The sequence below is a fragment of the Ruditapes philippinarum genome, unplaced genomic scaffold (genome assembly GCF_026571515.1).
Source record: "Ruditapes philippinarum isolate M1 unplaced genomic scaffold, ASM2657151v2 ctg165_1_1_1_1, whole genome shotgun sequence".
Lineage (NCBI taxonomy): Eukaryota > Metazoa > Mollusca > Bivalvia > Venerida > Veneridae > Ruditapes > Ruditapes philippinarum.
Window position 1 is genome coordinate 433,608 of NW_026859880.1, and position 18,683 is coordinate 452,290.

An 18,683-nucleotide genomic window follows, 5' to 3' on the forward strand; every position below is an offset into this window, starting at 1 on the left:
TTCAGCACTTAGAAAATGAATAATGGTTAACCTAAACCGGCAAGTTGGAAATATCTTATGTTCTATCTGAACTAATGGCTTAATAATTTTCACACTTACTTATCAATACAATGTACATGATATTGCCAAGTAATATAAATGTGCCATCCATTTTCCCAGTAATTTCCCTTTTTATCACTTTGAAAATAGGGCCTTGTATGGTTAACCTATTTCGCAGAGTTGGATTTATCAAAAAATTTCACCTAATTACTTAATTTATTTAATGATATCTTTCATATTTGGTAGGTGGATACCTTTAACGGTCCTCTAATTTTTGTGGCGTTAGGCGTCACTAGGTCAAGGTCACTTGTGTAAAAAAATAAATTTAAACATTTCTGCTCATACAGCCTTTATTTTAAAGTTAATGTCTTTCATGTTTATAATAGTCATACCAAGGGAGGTCCTCTTCCTTTTCCTTTAGTAAGGGGTCATTTTGGGTCAAGGTCATAATGTCAAAAATAGATTTTTTACACTTTTATAGGTGTATTAACCTTATTCTATCGACAGATGTCTTGTACATTTTGTAGGAACATAAAATTGAGGTTTTCTCATTTGGATGGAGGTAGGGGTCAGTTGGGTCAAGGTCACCAGTGCTAAAAATAGATTTTTACACTTTTGCTCATACAGCCTTTATTTATTGACAGATTTGTATTATAATTGGTAGAAGGATAAAATTGTGGTATTCTTCCTTTGGATGGAGTTAGGGGTCAGTTAGGTCAAGGTCAACAATGCTAAAAATAGTTTTAGTGCTAAAAATAGATTTTTACACTTTTGCCCATACAGCCATTATATATTGACATAATTATTTCATATTTGGTAGGAAAACAAGTTGCATGATATTCTGCCTTTGGATTGAGTTAGGGGTCAGTTGGGTAAAGGTCACCAGTGCTAAAAATAGATTTTTTACACTTTTGCCCATACAGCCTTTATTTATTGACATTTTATTTCATATTTGGTAGGAAAATAACTTGCATGATATTCTTCCTTTTTGTAGAGGTAGGGGTCAGTTGGTCAAGGTCAAGGGTGCCAATTACAGATTTCTACACATGATTGGTTTTCTTCATGAACTGCGATAATTTGCTTGCATCTCTTAGTAACAAATTGTTCCTTCTTTACAATTTACCATTACCTGTTATGAACACTTTGTTTTATGAGTAATTTTGAACAGTTAACGGTGGGATGAGTACCCCACAAGAGCCTAAACTTGGTAGTGTTGGTTATTTTCAAATTCCAATTGATCACAACAAGAGGTGTACAAAAACCATTTGCAATGCCTGCCTAGACCTAGATGGAACCTCCGGCCCTAAGTCGATCTCTTTTAAAGCACACAACAGTCGGCATACGGTATGATTTTATGAACACAGATTATACTGGACTGTGCATACACATGAAATATAGTGTTGTGTTTTCTTGTTGTGCAATGACTTGTATTTGATTTCGCTAGCTCGTCTTTAAAAAAAAAGACAAACTTTTATGATCACTGTGATGTTGTTGTTGTTGTCGTAAAGTTATTAAAGGCACATAATGCCTTAGAAATGAATGAAGTTTTATTTCTTTAAAAGGGCAAACATGAACTTCAAAGCAGTGTAAGAGCATGACATTGTTAGATGCTTATATCCTAAAGAAAGTAGCGCCTAATATGAAATAATTGTCATAAAAGTGGCAAAATGTAAACAAAGTAGAATTTTGTCTTCCATACAAATTAGCTACTTCACTCTCTAAAGTTAAATTATTGACAACAGTGAGCGCGGGGGCATTTGTTTTATCAAACACAGATTCTTGTTTTTTTTTTAATAATTGTTTCATTTCATTTTAAGCCAGAAACGAACAAACCCATACTTAATCTCCAATTCACGCCATTTAGGCGAATTCTCCAGAGCTGGCGTGGAATCTACAGAAAATACCAGAAAATATCAAAAAAGCTTGGTTTTTTAGAATTTGTGAATGATTTTTGGTATGTGTAGAATCAAGATGGTCTTGTCAATATTTTCAGACACAAAACATGAGTGTTCTATATAATACATAATGAAGTATCAAAACAGTTGTGACCGCCTCCGTGGTCGAGGGGTTAGAGTCGATGACTTCTAATCCAGTTACCTCTCTGGCGTGGGTTGATCCCCCGGGAGATGTTTTGGGGTAGTTAGCGGGGGAAAAAGGTAGCTAGTATTTGGGTAATTCTCCGGGAACGATGGTTGGGGAAACTACCCCCCCATATCTGAAATACGGGTTTGGAAAAAGGCAAAAATTTTGAAACAAACAAACAAAAAAACCCAAAACAGTTGTAAATTTCTTTCCAGGATTTTAAAAAAGTTAAATTTTGTGGTCATTTTTTTGGATTAATGTAGCTAGAACCTGCAAATGTGAATTTTTGGCAGATTGTTTTTTTTCTTTTAAATTAAGAGATAAAAAATTTAAAACTGAAAAAGCACTATGAGTCTACTTCTTTTTTCCTACACGGGTCCAAAGTTTAAATGCTTTTTCCTTTGTCCCAAGGGTTTGGTTTCCTTCCTATAGTTGGGCAAAAATTAGAAAGTGCTTGTCTCATATCTTCTTGTAATTCCAGATTACTGTAGTAACCTTATATTGCAGAAAGTAGAGGTAAGGAAGTGAATCCACAACGGCCCAGTTCATCCAGTAATCTTCTGGTGTTTTTTAGACATTTGTCTTGCTCTGTAGATCGAAACATTTTCATATTGTTGTCTCTTTTGGTGGCACTGTATATTTCACATGGTAAAAAACTGAACACAACGATGCAGGCAACTGAATGTATGGCATCCTCATTTTGTCTGTGCGACACAGCATCAAAAACCCTTGCCTTCTTGGTGTCTTTTTGTAAACATAACAAGAACAGACAGGTTCAACAATGTTTTTTATGCATAGTCTCCCTCAATACCTTTTACAGCAAATTCAGCTTTCGGAAAGTTTTTTGCACAATATAAACATGGAAGGCGATTTTAAATTTTAGAAACTTGTAAAACCGGGTTTTTTTAAAAAGATAGATCCATGCCACAGCATTTTTGATCCCCAACATCTTGTTAAATGAATAAAAGGGCCCCCAAAGGGGGCAACCTAGAATTGAACTAAACCCAAAACGTGCAAGATGGTTTGGGGGCGCCCTTTTCCCCAAGATTTAAAGGAAAACAAAAATTTTTCCAATGTTTTTTTTTTTTAATGTAAAAAATTGCTTTTTCCCTTTTTTGGGTAGAAATCTCTTTTTCCCCACTCTTTTTAAAAACCCACTGTGATAAGCCCAGTTTAAGTCAAACAAAAGCTTTCCTGAGATAATTTCACTTGTTTTGATTAGAGAAATGTTTTGGAATTTACAATACAGTCTCTTACCAAAATCATCATATTTAACGCCAAGCAGTACTGCCCCTTTGCTATTGATCATGAATCTGAGAATATATAGTAAATATACTTTCACATGAGGCGAGATCTTTTCTCTCATCAAGTTATTTCCAGGTATGATGTAATGCGGACAATTTGCATGAAAAACACAGTTATACAGACCGAGTAAACACAATGACAAACACCTCAGTAAGTTATTTTCACGCCAGATTTTGGGAGATGTGTTTGTTATGCAATGAAACAAAACCGTTTTACACATGTAACTTGAAATCACATCTTTAAATAATTGATTGATATAAGTTTTCACCAGCATTTTCATTAAGATTAAGCAACGAATTTGGGTAATATTCAGACTGAACATCAATTTTCTCTCTGCTAAAGATGTTGATATTCTCCATTCAATTTCTTGATTTTTACTTCCTCTACACCCAACACCAACAACAAAACATTCAGTTCTTTCTACAACTTTCGCTTCCCTTAGCAGAAAGGCCCTTGCCCCAAACCTTGTTTTTTCCAAACCCCGAAAACTTTTCTTGGCCGGGGCCATGATGGGGCAAGGAAAAAACACTTTAAAAGTGTCTTTGTCCAAGTATCCAGATATCCCGGATAAATGGGGGTGGAACCCTGTCCCTTTCACCTTTATCAAATATCTTTAGGGCTGGAAAACAAGGTGTTTTCACAACCCAAATTTCCCTTTTTGTCTTTGAAAAAGGGAATTTTCAACTCCCCCGACTCTTTAAAAGGGGGAAACAGATTTTGATTTCACTGAAAATAAACGTAAACCCGCTTAAAAAAGGGAAATATCTTGGGTTTTCAAAAGATTTCTTAGACCAGGTTGCCAGTCACTCAAATCTTGTATAACATGAAATTCATTTAAACAAGAACTCTGTCTAAGTCTGACGAAAGGCCTGGTGTAGTTGTACCTTCAGATTGGCTGCCAAATAGGTATATTGGACGATTTTTATCACGTAACATAAATAATGCTTTATACAGTGACTCCATTAACATGTATGTTCTTCTTCTCTGCAAGACCATTTTCTCATCAACACCTATATCAGCAAGAACCTCCGACAACCTTGTTGACACAAACTGTGTATAATCTGGAGCACTAAACATCCTGAAATTGAATACACATTGTTTATCTTTGGTACATGTACTGTTTTTTTGTTTCTTCCGATATATGTATTCATAAGTTTTATTTGCTTTCTTCAGAATTAATGTTGGAAATAACAATTATTCTATCTTCCTGACCTAAGAGAAGTGTGATTTTGCACTTAATTAAATACCTTGGTATCAGTAAAAATTTATATTTTGAGATGTCTTTTGCAGATTACGTCACATGTTTCATTGATATGACGCCTGTGACTTATCTCCAGGATGATATAATATTAGTTAGGTTCTAAATCATATTGAACATATCTAGGTTTCATTAACAAGTCAGAGTTCGTCATACTGAACTTAGTTGTTTCAAACAATCTTACATCATATAATTATTTAAATACATTGAATATTATATAAACAATAAGGTGTAATTAAGAGCTCTAAAATGAGTTGAAGAGGTCTGTAATTGTTTCATTCAATGTATAAATCCAGAGGTCTTGAATCCTGTCTAAATAAAGTTGAACACAGTAAAATTTCGACTTTAGATATGTTATCAATTTTTACTATTTCATGTATTTTGAAGTTTATAACATAAATATACCACATGGATTAAACTGTTGAACACAATATTAAATACAAGTAAAATGAAGTTAAACGATCATAAATACCTTTCTTAGTTGTATTTAAAATAGAATCCTTGCGATCGTTTAACAATGGACTTTCATAATCTATGTAGACAACTGTACTGTATCGATATTTCTTTATTTACTAAGCTATTTAGACATAATCGGAAATCGATGGTTGGATTGTAATCATTGTACCGTGTAGATGTAGATGTAATGGAGTAATGAAAAAAGGGAGACAACTGTACCGTCATTAAAAATTGTCAAAATCATCGCAGTTATTGTAGTCAAAGGGCAAGGCCGTCGTCGATGGTCCGGCCGGTTCCGCGGCCATTGGCCGGACCAATACTTTTGGCCAAAAAAGAGGTTTTAAAAAAAAAAAAAAAAAATAAAAAAAACGAAAATAAAAAAACACGCATCGCTGATTAGCATTTGACACTTACCTGGCCCTTATATACGCGGTAACATACAAAACATGACGCGAAGAAAAACAATGGGGACACTTTAATTGACCAGGTATAGTTAAACATATATATATATATATGTGTGCATTATGAATATCTTGAACTAAGTAATGCCTGAAATTCTCCGAGAAACTTTTGATAAATATTATTATTGAATTGTACACGGCAACCGTTCAAAAGTCATATTTTTTTTATCACATACCCGTGCCGTTTTTGCGACTCCGTGAAAATGGTATTGCACGGCCGTGCATATATTGTTGAACGTCATTTGCGTTATACACACTAATTGTTTAGCGTTTTTCTAAATGGGCGTCAATGGAAAAATGGTTTTTTTCACTTCAAAAGGTACTTATTTTTGGTATGTAATAAACAGAATATTGAATTCGTGAAGTTCATTACTGAATTTTATTGAACTCGTTGAATAAAATATTAATCTCGCCAGAGGCCTTCGGCATAATATATTTATATTCAAACTCCTAAAATAAATTCAGTAAATAACTCTTTCAATTACCTATACATAATTACAGTGCAGGATGTGTTCCGGCCCTAAGTATTTTGAAAGCAAATCGATCTTGCATGGCCAGTGTTAAAGAGATTTTTGAACCAACCCGAAATATGCGTACTTCAGAACGTGAGGATTTATTTTTATTTAGGCCGCACAACCTTTTGAAGACCGTTCACATAGAAAAAAAAACTTGGTTGTTGTTTGTGATTTATATGGCAACGATATTAACCCGGACATTCTCTTAGAGGTAATAGCTTACCAGCTGACTACGTTAACATTTTGACAAATCAGAAAATAGTAAACTGTTACTTCTACCTGACGCTTTGAAATTTGTGTCAAAACAATCCGTGCTAGAACTGAGGTCGTTGTGTTGTTACAGAATTTTTTAGTATGCCTGCTGCTAATGCTACCAGTGAAAAGGAATTCTCGGAGCTCAGAAGAATAAAATGTGAAAATTCACACCGGGAGATAATAAGAACGGCGAGTGCATTGTTGTAGAAAATAATGCACGCTTCGGGCCCTTAAATTCCTTTGTTTATGAAGAAAAAAATTCCGATAGTGTTAGAATGTTTATTTTTCATTCGCCAAATATCAATTACATGTACTCATCTTTTATATTCACCTGTTCACGTCCGTTATTCAAACCTTAAATTTCATCCTTAAAACTTACGACGCACTTAAATCTTTGACATTTTACTATAACATGTTCTAGCGACAGGCTGTAAAATGTGCCAAATATATGGGAAAACGCCCCTGAGAGCATCCTAGAATAAAATTTTTTTCGGGGGAGCATGCCCCCGTACCCCCCTAGATTCTGCCTTAAATCTACCAAATTGGCCGCACCAATCACAACATCGTGACGACGGGCCTGAAGGGGGGTCACTGCGGATGAGTTCATTAATTACCGACACGTACTTTTCGTTCTAACTTGTATTTTTTTCCTCTATATTTCTTCCGTAGTTTATGTAATTGAGGTAGATTTATTCACCGTGGCTGAAGAAATTCTCGTCGTGACTTCCAGTGCACCATTGGGAGGAAAATTTTCGGAACCAGATGTACATAGTCTATTAGATAGATATATGTGAAACATTAGGCCTAGTTCTCGCTCTTAACAATCTGTTCTTTTATCTGTTGCGACATTAGTATAAAATAGGCAGGCTGAAGACCTTAAAGGCTCAAAAGCCTAAAAACATAAAATTTAAATTTCTTACATTACTTAAAACAGATATATACAAACTATTATTAAGAAATATATTCTCAGAAATAGATTGGGGAAAAAAATGGTATGAAATCGTGATTTTGCGCTCTTTTCAGCCTAATTTGAGTGAAGTGTTGCAACGAATTTCAATTTAACAACTGGGAAACTCGTCGAGGGAATGACCTGAAAAGCACACAAGTTACTGGTCTAGACCTGGGACTTAAAATGTTACGTCCCAGGTCTAGACCAATATCAAATGGTACATAAATCTCGAAAAATATTCACAGTCCCGTCATGTCAGTGAAGTAATATCAAACACTTGTTGAAAGTCAATAACGAATGACATCTTGCCAAAAAGTCTTTTAAAGGTGCTTGGCAGTTTTTGACTTTGGAGCGGCAACTTAGTTAAATTCTAAGACTTTCTGACACTTTGATGGCACCTTTTTGGTGTTTAGTGATTTATTTTGAGTTATTTATAGATGCTACTTGCGACATTGAGCTGTCATAAGGGTTTCCACACACGAGTCTGTTTCCGAAAATTTTCTTTCAAACTTATCATACCACACCGTATTACCGGCGGCAGTGATGGCAGATCACTGCAGTGATGGCAGATAGCTAAAAATTTACCGCTCGGTACAGGTAGGTTATAAATTTGGTTGGTATTATTATATTCAAATACTGCCCATTTCATTGCTATGAAACTGGAGATACTATTAGGTAATTTTGGACACTAGTTTTTTTCTGTTTTTAGACTATTTTGAGCAGGATAAAAGTGACATTTTCGGAAAAATCCGTGAAAATGTATGTTTTTTTGTTCAAAATATCTCAAGTTTTAACTAAATGGCAGGATTTCGTGTTATTAATATAGACGTTCATCCATTGGGGTCACGCAAGCCAAATATCTACCCCGTGAGTCTTTTCTTGAAAGTTTTACAGACGTTCAATTTGGTCCGGTCGAAGAAAAAATGCTACCGTTGAACTTGTAGGCAGATACTTATTTTAAATGCTGCCGTCGATGGCAGAAATACCATGAAAGTGGCTAACATTCTGACAGAAAATCAAGGTCAATCTTTTATCAATTCCTCTATTCTTTGCGCCCTTTTAGTCGGAATTGAGACGTTAAACTATCATTTATAATATTTTCTCAAGGAAGAAAAGTAATTAATTCGGTATGTGCATCGAAAAAGCTTTTTAGCAACACGCAGATACAATACAAAATGTGATGATTCAGTACGACCAAATTGCACTATAAACAGAGCAATTAAGATGAAGAAATTCATTTTTCTATATTCATGCATGTGTGCTTGATCTGTTGTGTCTGTCAGTTACATGCTTACAATACCATATGTATCTTAAGTTTAGCAGCGCATAATTCTCTGCCTTTTCAAGACATAACGCCATTTGCATATTACAGCTGTAACTTCAGTAAGTGGATATTCATCTGCGACACACCTAATCGTGACTGTAACTATAGCATGCATTGGCATTTTTATCTGCCGATAGGTTTATTATACTCGCCGCCGGAATTACCAAAATTATGGGCCAGATTATATGCGCACTTGCAGGTCCGATCGTAGAGTCCGTAGAGCGGAGACTTTCCATGCAGACTGTTCTTCGCTCGTTGCATGGTGGTTGAAGGAGCAACCATCACTTTTCAGACGGCATCATCTAACAAAAACGGCTCGTAATTGCTAGCGCCACCCTCTCGGGTTAGTCACGACAGGTCAACCAATCACCTCTGGAATTTGAGATCATTTGACCTTGACCTGCCGTGTGCCTTCTCCGCGACGTGCACGCCTCGGGAGGGATTTGGAGAAGGTGCCGCGAAGCATTTCATGTCTACAATATCTGGAGAATCGCAATTGTGCAATACAGTGTTTCAGTGCATCGAATATTTAGGTAATTTAAAATTCGATCATCAATATAGTAGCTTAGTCTAAAAGCCCTCGAGGATAAGTAGTATTGGTTATAAATGATTTTGCAGGTTATATTATCCGATATAAACGATTTTAAACTTAAATATCAACTGAAATTGCCAGTCCGCATAGAGCGTGAGTTTTATAATCTCAACATTGTCGGTTCGATTCCCGGGCTGGAAAACTAAAATAACTAAACAGTCTATCGGACGAGATCGAGGTCGCAAGTACGGGCGGTAGAGAACCAGGAGAAAATTCTGGAATTGGAAAGTCTTTCTGTATCTTTCAAGTATAAATAAACTCAAATACACACACATTTAAACTGAGCCTCAAGGCGAGGGTAATTCTGCAAACAACCGTTTGTTCATACATGTATATGACAATATAGACCAGTAAAAATATCAGGACCAGTAAAAAAATATCACAAATTAATTGCGCAACACAATTCCTTTATTAAAGATAAAATATCATAACGTCATAAATCGACAGCATCATTGTATATAATGATATAAGCATCGTTGTTATCCAATTAAAATCGACGTTATATAAAACGTAACAAAAGAAGCGGGAAAACGCACCAAAGTCTAAATAATCCTTTTGTGCATACTCCCGATAGGGTGACAATTCTACTGATATGATAAATGATTAGACAAACATAACCAATAAGTCTTACACTCCATATATTCAAAAACACAATACATATATATAAACTGTGAACAAAATGTATTCTATGTAATTGTCAAGGCACATGCTTACGTATCATTTGACTACACGTGACCACAAACTAACACTATACCAAGAACGTCAACATGAACGATATAAAACAAGATCACGCGCGTTTTCTCGTGACAGTCAAACGATATTTCAGTCAAACATTAATGAATATTCATTTGTAAACGCCTGTTTTGTTGATAAATAAAAATATTGAACACAAAATGACAAGCGCAAATAGAATTGTTTAACTGTACGTTCTTCAAAACGTACTTGTTAAAGTTTTTTTTTCTAAAATGACTGGCAATCATTTATTTTTCGATTGTGGCATGTAAAGTTATTACAATTGGAAGATCCTCGGCTATTATTGATAATAACAATCCGAAGACCGACGGAAAGGGCCGACAAGTTGCGATTGAAGTTTTATACATCAGATTGACACGCCGTCTTATTGTGACGTTTCTTTTTCTTCTTTCTCGGTCCGTACTTGATCTGAAAATGTAAAAAAAACGCATATAAGTCTATAAAGACATTGTTTCTGGATAATATAATGTAAATTACAGAAACTTATTAGACATTAAAGGGACTTCACGGAGGCTTTTTTCACATGACGGCATTAGAAATATTTTCTCGAGATTTGTGTATCATTTGATGAAGGTGAGGACCAATAACTTAAGGGGAAGTTTTCAGATCATTCCCTCCTACCGTTTTTCCACAATTATCATTTTTATTGAGCAAAATAACCCCCCAAAAAATGAAAAATGTTGCAACACTTATTTTTCAAATCGGACTTAAATTGCACAAAAAAATCGATTTCAGTTGATTTTTTGCATATTTTTTCATTATCCTTTGCCTCACATGATTTATGTAAGAATTCACATTGTATGTTTTTAGGCTTTTTGGTCTCAGTGGAGGAGGGAAATAATAAAAGAAACTTGAAAATATACAAATCACCAGCTTGTACTCTGCTTGTACATAATATGCATAGAATTATGGTTGAATGTTTAAAAGTTAAACTAATCAGCCGTTATCTAAAATGAAATCAATTTGCATATATTTTGAGATAAAATTCCTTGCTAAATTTCAATTAGAGTACAGCAAGTAGTTTCAGATTAAAGTGTCTAAGCCAAACGAAAATATTTGGTAACTTGTCCATAAAATAAGAAAGACCTTGGTGAAAATATTGTATTGCTCATAGCTACTTGGTTTCGGGGTTTCTGTAGCTGTCAAATTTATCCAAATGTAACGATTTTAAACATGTTCGTTTGGTGTTGTTTTTGTTTTGATGGGTATTTTAAAAAAAGAACTTAACGTTAAACAAATCGTTACATTCAGATAATTTCGACAGTTAATGATTAAAGCTAGAAGGATCTTCGTCCCGAAACCAAGTACCTAGTTCTGGTTTTGGATCGAGGATTTTTGTCCCTTGACAATGCCAGTAACATTAAACACGTGTAAATTACTAGACATGGTAAACTCAGCGAAATAACTTTTAAAATACACAAAATGTATTCAATTTATAATCAACAATTTAGTTGTTGCAAATTTATCCAAATGTAACAATTTTAAACATGTTCGTATGGTGTTTTTTTTCTTTCTTGTTTTTTTTTAACTTTAACTATAGTTAAACATTATTAGTAACAAGTCAAAACGGTGGGTATTTTTTAAAAAAAGAACTTAGCGTAAAACAAATCGTTACATTCAGATAATTTCGACAGTTACTGATTATAGCTAGATGGGTCTTCGTCCCGAAACCAAGTACCTAGTTCTGGATCGAGGATTTTTGTCCATTTACAATGCCAGTAACATTTAACACGTATAAATCACTAGACATGGTAAACACAGCGAATTAACTTTGAAAATCAACAATTTATTTATGAGAGGAAATATATAATTCACAAATGATACTTTGTTTAATATTTCCATTTCCGGGTCTAAGAGGTCAGTAATACTTCTATTTAGAGCCATTCGTGAATAATTGTTCTGAACTATTCGAATTTCCGGAAGTCGAAGCTGTTGCGCGCTTCCATCTTGTGATTTGTTGTCAGGCGAAGCTCGACTTGAGGAACCAGTAAGACGCGGTAGGAAGACATCTTTATCTTCCGGTTGGTCGGTCCTGTAAATCTGCATGTTTTCAATCTCGCCTTGACTAGAACTAGATTTTATTTCCGGTTTTCTTTTCGATTTTGCGTGATGTTTTCGTGGAGTTTTTGATGTACAAGATTCTTCCTTTTTGATAGAATTTTCACCTGTTAACAGAAAAAAGGAAACAATAAATAACGAAAGTACAGTCTCATGCACACATACCATATTTATAATGGCGTTTGGGGTTATTAAATTTGAGCCGTGTCATGACAAAACCAACATAGTGCGTTTGCGACCAGCATGGATCCAGACCAGCCTGCGCATCCGCGCAGTCTGATCAGGATCGTAATAGAGTTGGAAAGCGAACAGAATGGATCCTGATCAGACTGCGCGGACGCGCAGGCTGATCTGGATCCATGCTGGTCGCAAACCCATTATGTTGGTTTTGTCGTGACGCGGCTCATTTGTATTTTACAGAATATAGGGTTCCTGTGTCAAATATAGTCAGAACAAGACGCTGATTACTCAGTTTGCAATGTGCCAAAGATACTGCATGTTTATATTCTTATATTGTTTCTGTTGTTGGCAATCTGCTGTTTAATATCTAAAGAACTTAACCATTAAATAGGTATTTTGAGCCATTGTTTTAAAAAATTATAATGGGTAACAGTAACTTCTTTTTGATCCTATTTATTCTGTTTTTACTTGTGTGTCTTATTAAGCCTTGTGTGACTAAAAATGGCTAAAAAGATCAAAGGAAAAGTCACATAAGCACCTTTTCGTAAGTACGGCCGTCTGCCCGTCCGCTCTCACGGGAAAGTAATAATGTGGCTAGAGGGACAATAGGTAACTGTTCTTTCTCTTTGATGTCATTCATTCCGTAATGCTTTTATGTTGCTATTTTCTTTTGTGTGGCTTAAAAGAACAATAGAGAGAACAATAGAGTAGCCAAATAATTACTGTCCCATTAGAACTTCCGTCCGTCCGTCCGAAACACTTTCGTGTCCGCGATCCATAACTTTTTAACCGCTGAAAATTTTGTGAAATACCTTGGCACATGTGATCACTATAATGCGACGATGGGCAGAACACAACCCCCAAGATCAAGGTCACACTTAAAGGTCAACTGTTAAAAGTCTTAATTTCATAGTAAAAAGTCTACATTTAGTGTCCGTTCCATATATTTTAAACCACTGAACTTATTCTTAAATAACTTGCCACAAATGGTCATGGTAATGAGACAATGTGCAGAGCGCAATAATTGGGTTGCTATCCCCAAGGTCAATGTCACACTTGAAGGTCAAATGTTGAAAAGTCTTCATCTCATAATAAAAACATAATGTAGTCTACATTTGGTGTTCTCTCAATAGCTTTTTAACAACTGATTTTTTTCAATAACTTGGCACAACTGATCACCATTCTGAGATGGCGTACAGAGCGCAAAATTTGGATTGCTGCCAAAAAGGTCAAGGTCACACTTTAAGGTCAAATGTTAAAAAGTCTTCATTTCGTGTCCGCTCCGTCACTTTTAAACTGCTGCACTTTTTAAAAAAATAACTAGGCACAATTGCTCACCATTTTAAGAACATGTGCAGAGCGCAATAATTGGGTTGCTACCACGAAGGTCAATGTCACACTTAAAGGTCAAGTGTTAAAAGCCTACATTTCGTATCCGCTCCATAACTTTTAAAGCACTAAAAAGTTTTTTTTTAAAAACTTGGCACAAATGATCACCATACTGAGACGATATGCAGTGCGCAATAAATGAATTGCTACCCCCAAGGTCAAGGTCACACCTAAATGTCAAATGTTAGAATGTCTACATTTCGTGTCTGTCTATTACATTTAAACTGCTGCAATGTTTTTAAGATAACTCGGCATAAGTGATCACCATTATGACACCATTGGCAGAGCACAAATAATCAAGTCACAACCCTGAAGGTCAGGTCACACTCAAATGCCCAATGTAAAATCATCTTTTTTTCATGACCGCTCTAAAATTTATAAACAATTTAAAGGTTTTAAAATTACTTGGCAAAAATGATCCCCACCATATCACAATCTGCAGAGCTCAACATCCAGGTTGCTTCCCAAAAGGTCAAGGTTATATGTTCTCCATAACTTTTTGACTTTGTGGAAGATTTCAAACATTATGCATAAATAATCACCATCGTTTGACTATGTGCTAATGATATGCATGGCACAACATCAAGGTCATAGTTGGCAAAACGTCAAGAAGTACACATTCATATTCACTGCGGATCCTTCAAACTGCCTTGTAACTGTTAAGAGGGTTGCTGCTCTGTAGAGGTTTTTACTGTATCATCAAAGCTAATCATATGATAAGTAGAATCTGGTGTTGAGACCGCATGTGTACTACAGAATGAACAAAAAAGAAGATAAAATAATATTTGTTTGTTTCAGCCCAAATTTCTTCATCCTTAATGAACCTACCAATTACTTTGACATGGAGACGATAGAAGTACTCGGCTTTGCTCTCAAGAAATTTGCTGGAAGTATATGTCCTTGATACTAATAACATGCTGATTTTGTGCAATGAATAAGCCCGGATCAAAATTTGTAACAGTTTGTTAAAAGATTACGGGATTTTTTATATAAAAATAGACAAAAAAAATCAGCTCAAATAGTATAGAGCCTCTGTGGTCTGACTACACAGATATATAGGCTGTTCTAGCTTTATTCTGGTGGCCAAGGCTGATCACTTGAAATGAAACAAATGTTTGAAATATTAAATTTATTTGTTGTGCCTCCTCTTTTGTGTCACACGTAGCTCAAAAAGTATTTGACAAAGAGTCATGAAACTTTACAGGAATGTTAATCAGCATGTGTAATCATGCACCTGGGTATTTTGTGTGGATTTATTTAGTATTTTTAGTGTAATTGCCCTTGACTTAACAAATATTTTCGTTTTTAGAATATTTTTCCCGAGTCCCTGAAACCTTACAGAAAATTTTTGCTCGCATGTAAAATTGTGTACCTGGGGTTTTTCTTTTTATTTTTTTGTTTTAGAGTTATCCATTTCCTTTTCCGCTTACTTAAATTTTTAACTTTGGGTCATAAAAATTTGACGGGAATTTGATCAGCATGTGTAGTTGTGCACCTGTGTATTTTCGTGTGGATTTATTTAGTATTTGCAGAGTTGTTGTTCTTGACTTACTAAAAATTTTCAATTTTCAACTTGTGTCGTGCGCTACTCAGAATCAATGTGACATAGTGTCATGAAACTTTAAAAGGAATGATGATCGCATGTGAAGTTGTGCAAATGGGTCTCGATGTGAATTTATATGTTTTGTCAGAGTTATAACCCTTGACTTAGTGAAATTTGCAATTTTCAATTTGTTGTCCTGCGTATAGCTCAAAATGTTTAACCTGGGGGAGTCCCCCCATTTGAAAAAAATAACCAAGGAAAAAATGGGTGGGTTTAAAATTGCACCTTGGGTTTTGTGGATTTATCCCAAATCTGTAGAGTTATGCCCGTTTACTTTGGTAAAAACTGTTAATTTTTTTTGTGTTTATGTTCCTTGATTTGAATCAACCCAACTTTACAGGAAAATAATATCAACATCATGTGAAGCTATGCACCTGGACTTTGCATTTGGATTTTTTTCAGTTTTGTTATAGTTATTGCCCTTGACTTACGTCAGTATAAATTTGCAATTTTCAACTTGTTCATGCATACCTCAAAACGTATTTGACCTGTAGGCCTGAAATATTACAAGAATGTTGGTCAGCATGTGTACTTATGCACCTTGGGTTCACTTACGGATTTATTCAGTATCTGTAAAGGTATTGCCCTTTACTTAGTCAACTTGTAGCACATGTAGCTCCAAAAATATTAGACCTAGAGTTATAAGATTGACAAAACAGTAGAGTGTGGGGGCACCCGTGTCCTATGGACACATTTCTAGTTTCATATTGTTCAAACAGTTTAGTAGTTTTTTTTGTAATATAACAAATAACAATTAAACCAGATGCATTTAAAAATGTGAATTCCAAAAGAAATTATCACCTGTAATAAATAAAACATGTTATACCATTTGCATACATTTTGAGTACCCTTTGCATACATTTTGAGAGAAAGGCATATATTTAAAAACATGTTTATTTTTCTTTTGTGAATCATTTGTTTTACTGATTAGATGTCAAACACTTCAATGTTGTCATCTGGATATCTACTAATACACATCTTTGTCATTTGTTGATTACAACAGACTGATGTAATTCCCCATTTTTCACTATCAGCTTTTATAACTTCTCCTATCAGCTCACCATCACATGTAAACTGTAAAACATTATTGGAGAGTCTTCCAGATACCAGCACACTACCTGCTTCAGTGATATAACAACAGTTAGCCCCCTCAAATTGTCCATCATTAAATGATGTTATAACCTGACCATTGTTATCCAATACTATCAGTCCATTATACCTGTCAGCAACATAAATCCTAGTAGCATCCTTACTGACAGCTAGACTGTTTATGTTACAGAACAACATATGTCCTGATTGATCCTTACTGAACTGATTCAGTTTCCTACCTGACAATGTATACATATATACTGATGTCTTATTATCTGAAATATATAAATTATTGTTTGCATATGCAAGACCATAACGTCCAAAATCAGTGTGAATCTGGTTTGTTGTTTTCATTTTTCTTTTTAGAGAAATGAAATGAACTTCTTTTTTTGATGGAATAGTTACTGCTATTTGTGTGTTATTGATCATACACACTTGCCAAGGTCCTCCAGGTATATCACAGTAGTCTGTGACAGTATAATTGTAACTGTGTAAACATTTAAGCTTGTTGTTGTTGCGACCAGTTAGAATTATTGTACCATCTTTCATACAGCAGGCACTCCTGATATAACAAACATTTTCATCCGACTTAACTTTTATATTATATGATTGATTTCCTTTAATCTGAAATAAATTGTCAGCAGTCTTTGTACATTTCTCTGATAGTATGCCTATGGTCTTCTTTTGTTCTAACTGTGTAAGAATTGTTCTGTCAGGTTGAAACTCCATGTCTTCTACTATACTTTTTATTTTGACAAGCTCCATGTATTTATTGGTAACATTTGCAGCATCTTCTCCCATCTTCACATAAACAAACACTTCAGAATGACTTGTGTTTGTAGATGCTACTTTATTATAAGCTGATCTAATCCTGGACTTATTTGCTTGTAGCTGTTTTAAACTGTCTTCAATTTTGTCTTCAAGACCTTTGACTTTACTTTCTATCTCATCTATAGAACTTTTCTCCAGCTTGTCAAGATGGTCATTGATTTCTTGACGGAATTTTCTGATATCAGCCAGTATTTCAGCTTTCATCTTTAACAGCCTTTGTTTATCCTGTTTAAATCTATCAGCTTGTTTTTCAAGGGTCTTGGCTATTCCCTTAAGTTTTGTTTGAATGTCTCTCGATTCAACTTGGAAAGTATTGTTTTGGATAAATTCTGGTATGTAGAATGTGTCCTTACATAATCTGAAAAATAAATTCAAACAGTTTATGAGGCTATGAGATGACGGAGGAGATGATATATTATTTAGTGTTATATATTTAAGATAGTCTAAGAATATTATGTAAAGTACCTACTAAACATTCCATATACTTACTTAAAAAATATCTTTGTTTAAATACTATAGTTTACCTGTGATCAACTGCCATACATGTAGAACAGCCAACATTATCATGGTTCTGACAGTACATATCAATGTGTTTATGACTGTGTCTGTCACATCTCTCTGCTGGTGCCCTCGGCAGACTTTTACTGGTTCCTGACTTAACTTGAGATTTATCCAATACCTTGTGACCAGCTAATACAGACACTTTACTGTGAACTTTGACACAACTAACACAGAAATAATCGTGACAATCTACACAGTATTTTTCACCTTCAGTGTTCTTGCCTTCATTTCTACACATTGAACATAATACGTCAAATATTTCATCCGAAAGAATATTCGTATCAAATTGTCGACCTGTAGCCATTTTGTCTTTTTCCCGACTACATTTGTTAGTTGATCAATTTACATTGTAAAATCGATAAAATTGTTTCTATTTCTTTCACAGTTATTTCAAATTTAAACATTGATGTACTTTATTATTAAGATAACTGAAAGCCTTAAGTATCTATTACATTGTACAACTGGAAAATATCAATTTCTACATTTTAGTTTTTTTCATTGATATAAATCCTCTCCTATTGCTAAAGAATATCTAAATGATTTGACCTACTTTGGGTTTATCTTATCAAAGGTGCCCTTATACCTCTTTGCACAAAGTCTAACTTTATCTGGTGAAACATTATCTAAAGTTTATCCGTATTCAAACTTTAAGGCATATAAATAATAAAGTGTTTACATAGGGCTGGTTTAACATTAGGCTATTTAAATCATTACAACATGGAAGAAAATATCTAACTGATAAATGATAAGTAACTTTATCTTCACTCGCAAAGCAAGTGGTGTACATATACATGTATATATTAGTCCTTTGTTGTTATCCCCCGCTGATGAAATATGAGGGGGATATTGTTTTGGCGTTGTTCTTCGTCCATTCTCATTTTGTGTCGCACATACCTCAAAAGTATTTGACCTAGTCATTAAACTTTACAGGAATGTTGATCAGCATGTGTAGTTGTGCACCTGGGTATTTTTGTAATATATTT

General features: G+C 34.7%; 2 protein-coding genes across 2 annotated transcripts; both read right to left on the bottom strand.

The window, feature by feature from the left end:
• Positions 1-10,193: 10,193 nt before the first annotated feature.
• LOC132758189 (uncharacterized) lies at positions 10,194-14,532 on the bottom strand. Its single transcript, XM_060749744.1, has 3 exons — positions 14,445-14,532; positions 11,814-12,154; positions 10,194-10,397 (listed from the first exon to the last, which is right to left on the bottom strand). The coding sequence occupies exons 1-3, from the start codon at positions 14,530-14,532 to the stop codon at positions 10,329-10,331; spliced, it is 498 nt and encodes a 165-aa protein (XP_060605727.1). The 3' UTR covers positions 10,194-10,328.
• A 1,370-nt stretch (positions 14,533-15,902) lies between these two features.
• LOC132758184 (uncharacterized) lies at positions 15,903-18,399 on the bottom strand. Its single transcript, XM_060749740.1, has 2 exons — positions 17,664-18,399; positions 15,903-17,497 (listed from the first exon to the last, which is right to left on the bottom strand). Exons 1-2 carry the CDS (start codon positions 18,002-18,004, stop codon positions 16,147-16,149), a joined length of 1,692 nt encoding a protein of 563 aa, XP_060605723.1. The 5' UTR covers positions 18,005-18,399; the 3' UTR covers positions 15,903-16,146.
• Positions 18,400-18,683: the final 284 nt, after the last annotated feature.